General features: G+C 42.4%; 1 protein-coding gene across 1 annotated transcript in view; it reads left to right on the top strand.

Annotated features, from left to right (window-relative positions):
* The first annotated feature begins 1,060 nt into the window (after positions 1-1,060).
* LOC139213849 (contactin-associated protein-like 4) overlaps positions 1,061-6,000 on the top strand; it is a 104,067-nt gene continuing 99,127 nt past the window's right edge. The window contains exon 1 of the mRNA XM_070844511.1: positions 1,061-1,145. Coding sequence (XP_070700612.1) covers positions 1,061-1,145 — 85 coding nt within the window. The remainder of the gene's footprint in view (positions 1,146-6,000) is intronic.

Below are 6,000 nucleotides of genomic sequence, written 5' to 3'. Positions count from 1 at the left end.
TGTAGCTCTTTAGCTCAGCTTAGGCATTTCAAGCCTGGGTGCAGTTATTTCTGGAGGCAGTTGCTCCAGTTGAAACTTAATGTGAGCTTAGTTCTAAGGAGTTATTACCCATCACAGCTGTATTTCTTACATAGAGACGACTTATTACTAAATATATTTACACCCTCAAACTACCAGGTGTTCCTGTTGTGAAGCTAACTGACAAAACTAACGCTGCTTGCTTACATATAACCCGTTTTTGAGAGAAAAAATATATCGATAATATGGAATATGTCAACAAATCTGACCAGACACCTCATAAATTACGTTTAAATATATACATTTTGAACATAACTCAAATCTTGGAACTTCTTGGAAGTTGTGTTAGCATGTGATGCTACAGTGACTTCCTGTTTACTTAATTGTTTGCTCCTGATTGGACAGTGTAACAGATGTCTCCTAGCAACTGATTGACACTTTCCTGAATTGATTTTCCTGATGTTTTAATTAGGCTGCCTTTGGTAAATCAGTAGTTTGAAACTAGCTAATTACTTAACATGTAGGAGGGATCTAGTAATACATTTATGAACGAGTTTGAATGACTGAACGAGTTTATTCAAACCAAAGTTGGTGTGAAGCAAATATTTTCCAAAAAGGAAATAAAATGCAGAGATGTGGGTAATAGAAATATAAGAATATAATTATTACTATATGGAGTTCAGTCTCTTTTCATTGGTATGTGCGTGTTGATTCCGGCCCATATCGCTGTTACCGTAGGTCTGTCTGGTGGGATTTATTGCCCTCTTTGTGCTCGGTAAATGGTGATCAATAGGTCATTAACTGTCAGCCGCGCACGCAGTGGAGGCTGGGAAACTGGAGGTCTCAGTTTGGATGTGGGAGCTTTCGGAGGAGGAGGAGCTCTGAAGTTGGAGCTGTGGCCGCGTTGTAAAACCACCCTCCTCCCTCCTCTGTCCCTCCAGTCGGTCTGAGGAGATCTCTCTTGGAGCTGGAGAAGAGAGGTTGACCGTCTCTCTCCTCCAGCAAGCCGCCGGGCTTCTCTGCAGCCTCCCGCCGCTTCATCATGGATCTGGGGACTAAAAGAGTCGCTGGGATTATCGCTCAGGTCGCCCTGCTTCTGTCCAGCTCGTATGGGACAACCGGAGAAGGTGAGCAGGCTGTGCGCTCTTTTACTTTCCCCGGAGGAGACGGAGCGAGTCCGGGCAGCGCAGAACCGAGAGGTGCGGCTTTAAACGGGGCTTTATCCCTCTGTCAAACCGCCTGGAGAAACACAGGGCGACTATTTTCTGGATTTAGCAACATTTCACTTGTTTGTTACACTTATTTATGATATTAATCCAGGGAAAGTGCAGGGCTTTCTGTTTTATCTCCTTTGGGTTTTTGCGCGTATCGGTTGCGCACCAGCGCGCGTTGTTGAAGAGATTCAAGAGGAGCTGAGGTGGTTTGGCATCAGTGATGATTTAATTTTGTATAGATATATTTTAAAGAACTGCATCAGTCTGAACAATTAACCATATGAATGCTATTTCTTAGAGTAACATTTAAACAGAACGTGTCCTCTGCATATTTTGTAGAAACAACTTTTATGCAACGTCCTTGCCTTATTCCATTAATCAGCTATTTACTGATTCTCAGGCTTAATATGATCATAAGTCCTCCTGAGAAGCTTTGCATTGGAGGACTCTGCTGCACAGACACGGTTTCTCATTCACAGAGCTGAATGTTTGGCAGGTGAAGGTGTTAGCTGTGTGCCTCATCCTCTCTGGGCTGAAATGAGCTTTTTTTTTTTGCTTCTGCTGGTCCACCCTGTGCATAAAACAACGTTATCTCTTCTCTCTCTGGTTAATTTGGTGCTCAGAGCAGCATGATGAGCACCCTGGGACTGAGCCACGTTTGTGCTCACACACTCCAGCCAGAGTGTGAGGGTGTGTGTCAGATAGAGACAAATGTAGTATGCAGGTTTGGAGAGGTGTGTGTGGGACTGAGAGGTTGCTGGTTTGATGCTGGTTTGATTCCTCTAATAGGAGAAATGCCAGTATTTCAGTCTGGCATCATCATTGGGTAGTTTCCAGGTGTGAAGCCGTGTGAATACGAAAAGCGGGGCGTTGCTGTTATCCCTCTCTGCCTGAGAGAGGAGGAGGAGAGAGAGAGAGAGAGAGAGGACGAAGGGAGGAGAGAGGGCGCAGTGATGTATGCCCCGATGTAATCGAAACAGATGGCGGAAAAAAGCCCTCCATCCTTGCACTGTTTTATTCTCCTCTTGCACAACACAATGATCTCTTGTCCTCCTGTTTCTTGTCCTCCATTTTCTGCTCTTTATTTACCCCCCTCTTGCCTGTTGTTTCTAGGCTTTCCTGCCTTTCTTATCTGCTTTTTTTTTTATCTGTCAAATATTCTTCTTCTTCTCTTATCCCCTTCCCTCCCATCTGTGCTGTCTTTAACCTCTTAAACCCCACAGTCACTACAAACTCATGTTGCACTCAAACTTTGGTCCAACCCACAGATCTTTATTTTAGACTCTAGTGAGGATCCTGAATTCACCACCAACCTCCCTCCAAAAAACATATATTTGGTTCAACTTTGAAGAAATGGTGCAGCCATTAAACATGCAGTCTTGGTTTTAAATACTTCACTCGATCAATGAAGAGCTGCCAATAGAAGAAGCTGATTTTCCAACCTTGAAGCTTCTTAGAAGGAAACTGTAGGCCAAAACTGGATATTAAGGTACTTAGGAACCCTGATATTTCACTTCAGGGAGGATTTTATAAGCAAAGCAACATGTAGCATCATTTTGAGTCTGATCTTTCTGCTGCAGACAAGGAGAGAGACACTTGGACAGATGAAAGAAGGATAGAAGAGTGTAGATGGCTTGTGCAGTTCCTCATCCGGAACTGTTCTTCCTCCATGAAAGAAATGAATACAGCCTGACCAAAATATCACATTGTCTCTGTTTTTCCTTCCTGCTGTTTGTGACTCAGATCTGCTGTAAACTCTCCGTTCTCTCCCCAACCTGTCTTTCAGTTCCTAACTTTCGCTGTCTGTTGTTTTACTGTCACCTCATCTCCTCCTCCTCCCAACACAAACTCTGCAGTATTTGTCCTCATACTCACTGTTTTTCTTTCTTCTCTTCTACCTGATTGCTGCCCCCTCTGTTCCTCACTCAGAGAGCTGCCATGTCCTATTTTTTTTCTGTCCTCCACATACCCATGTTTTTAAAAAAAAAAATGTGCCCACATCCCTCATTCTTGCGCTGTCCTCTCTGCTGATGCTTTCTCCTCGTCTTGCAGTTTCATAATTTTCATCTGGACGAGGATATGTTTGGTTTTAGCTGTTTCTTTGAATATGAAGTGTTTGTATGTCGAGCAAAAGCAAAAAAAGAAATTTTATTCGAAGGCCCTGCACATCCCTCCACATGTTCACCGGTCTGATTACACCTCTGCCCAGGTTGGAGGTGGGTGGAGCTATAAGAGGCCACCTGACTGCATGTAACTCAATTAACTATATACATCACTGATAGTAAATCACGATTATACAAATCATGTTAATATAATAATGAAAAAGTTTGTAAAAAGGATCATCAATCTGGCCAGAAATGGGAAACCAGCTTTCGGTGCTTGACGGTTTTTGCTACAGACAGTATTGGTATTGATGTGTGATCCCCAAACTGACGCCTTACCTGTAACATCCTTCTTTACGTAGAAACCATAGATTGCATATAAGAAGTGGATGTAGCCTCTGGGCCTGAAGTGCCTTTAAGGAAGTGCCTTAAACGTGCAGTCTTTCCAATGGACATGGACTACGAGAAAATGAGCCGACTTCTCACAAGATTTATTACCTCAGTAAACATTTTCCTAATGAGTTTATTGTCTCAGTTGCCAGTTAACAGTCTTTTTCAACACAGCAGGATGTTCATTTAGAAAATTCTGGTCCCATTTAGAGAAAAATAGACAATAAAGCAGAGCGGTATTATGTTGAGACTGAACAATCAGAAGTGGTCTTTGTGGAATGAACGTCATGTCTAGTTCTAAAAAACCAAGATGGCGACGCCTGTAAAGCGAAACTTCAGGCTTAAAAAGGGCAGTCCACAAACCAACGGGTGACATCACGGTGGCTACGTCCACTTCTTTTTTACAGTTTATGGTAGAGATGTACTGAGGTCCAGACTGGTACAGTGCTTTAATGAAGTGTCTATTTGCACCCTGGTGGCGTAATATAAATGACGTAGAATACATGGATGTTTCACATGTTAACATGGACTTTTTATGTGTAGACTTATTATTGTCATTTGATATTTTCAGTCACAGTTTGGGTCGATTTAGACACTACAATTACTTGGTTAGGTTTAGGAAAAGATCATCGTTGGGGTTTAACATAATAAGTGAAGGCTGACTTTTGGTTTCACAAAAGACACAAACCGTGACGATCGGCAGAAAGTCCCAAGGCAGACTTCTCCCACATGCCAGCTACGTGTTGGCAAGGCTGAAGGGTGATACAAATGTAAAAGATGGGGAACATTAAACACAAAATACACCCTTTCCAACATGCACCTGGGTGGAAATTGCCAAATTGGCTATTCCACCCCATCCCAAGTACATATGCCATTGTTTTATTGCCTCCAGGTCCGTAAACGAGGTTGACCCATCACTCCTATTCAATGGCAGAGGAAGTCTGTGATACATTTCTGCCTTTAAATGAATAATTTATAATGTATGTTTAACAGCTTAGGAAATATGTCAAATGAGCAATGCCAAAAAGAAAATGAATCCATCATATCAGAGGTGGACAGCACTGATTGAAATAATTAAGTTAGGGCTGAACGTGGCCAAATGTTTTGTTTTGGTGCAGTTCTAGTGGAAGTGTTTCCTACTCTTTTATTTTTTCTGTCTGTTTTTTTTTCTCTGCTTTGGCCAATCTCTCTCTCTCTCTCTGTATCCATCTACCTCTCTGTTTATCTCGCTCGGCCGGACCCAGCAGCACACTCATCATGCACGGACCATAAACCACAGCAGCATAATAAGTTCAGGTTTCAAACTGAGCTTCACATCTCCTTCCCCCCCTGGAGACAGTTGACTGTTCATTATACAGTTGGTACTAAATGACAACAAAGTAGACATACATATTTTAACAGACACAGATGGCGCTCAGATGACTTGTTAGCCGGAGCAGCGAAGGAGGGAGTCACTAGCAATAAGATTCGAGGAAGTCAGCGTGTGAAACGCTGCCCCGCAGGGTTGTAAAGTCACTGCGCGTTTAATCGCCTTCCAGTATTACAGCATGAAAGAGTCATTGTGTGTTTAGCAGCTCAGAATCCAGCAGCCAAATTATTAAAATGTGAACTAAAATGTGCCCTCGAGCTGCCAGGAACAGTGATCTGCTGTTTTCCTCATTTGCGCTGCAGGTTAGTTTAGGTGTTGAAGGGAAAAGGTGAGATTGAGAACATAGAGTCTGTTAGCAGTGTGTCTTGTGGTTATAGCAGCTCAGTTTTGTTGTTTGTTGGTTATTTCTGTAGATATCTTTGAGTGAGTGGCTTCACTGTAACATGCTGTAACATTTTTTGTAGAATTGTTTGGATGGGCAGGTGATGCAACATGAGCGTCATCGATTATTTTGTTGGTGGTTTGATCCCCAGCTCCTCCTGTCCAAATGTTGAAGTGTCCTCAAGCAAGACTGAACCTGAAATTGCTCCCGAAAAGTGCAAACACCTGCAGAATGTAAAGCGATGCACATGCCTGTTGTTTTGTGGTGGTGAATATGATTTCTGGGAAATCTAAGACATTCCCAGAATACAGAATGTGAGAAATCACTAACTGAAATCGTAATATCTCTTCGTCAAGTGGAGAGTTAATGCATTGTTAAAGTAAATATGTCACTGACTACTTATTGGAGAGATTTATCAGATCTGACAGCCTCTTACTGTGGATCTTTGACTTCTGTCATTCTGCTGACAGATGCAGGTTCAAGGTTCACCTAGCAAGATTTAAGACTTTTAAAGAACTTTTTAAC

This window comes from Pempheris klunzingeri, chromosome 15 (genome assembly GCF_042242105.1).
Source record: "Pempheris klunzingeri isolate RE-2024b chromosome 15, fPemKlu1.hap1, whole genome shotgun sequence".
Lineage (NCBI taxonomy): Eukaryota > Metazoa > Chordata > Actinopteri > Acropomatiformes > Pempheridae > Pempheris > Pempheris klunzingeri.
This window is presented reverse-complemented; position numbering and strand designations above follow the sequence as displayed.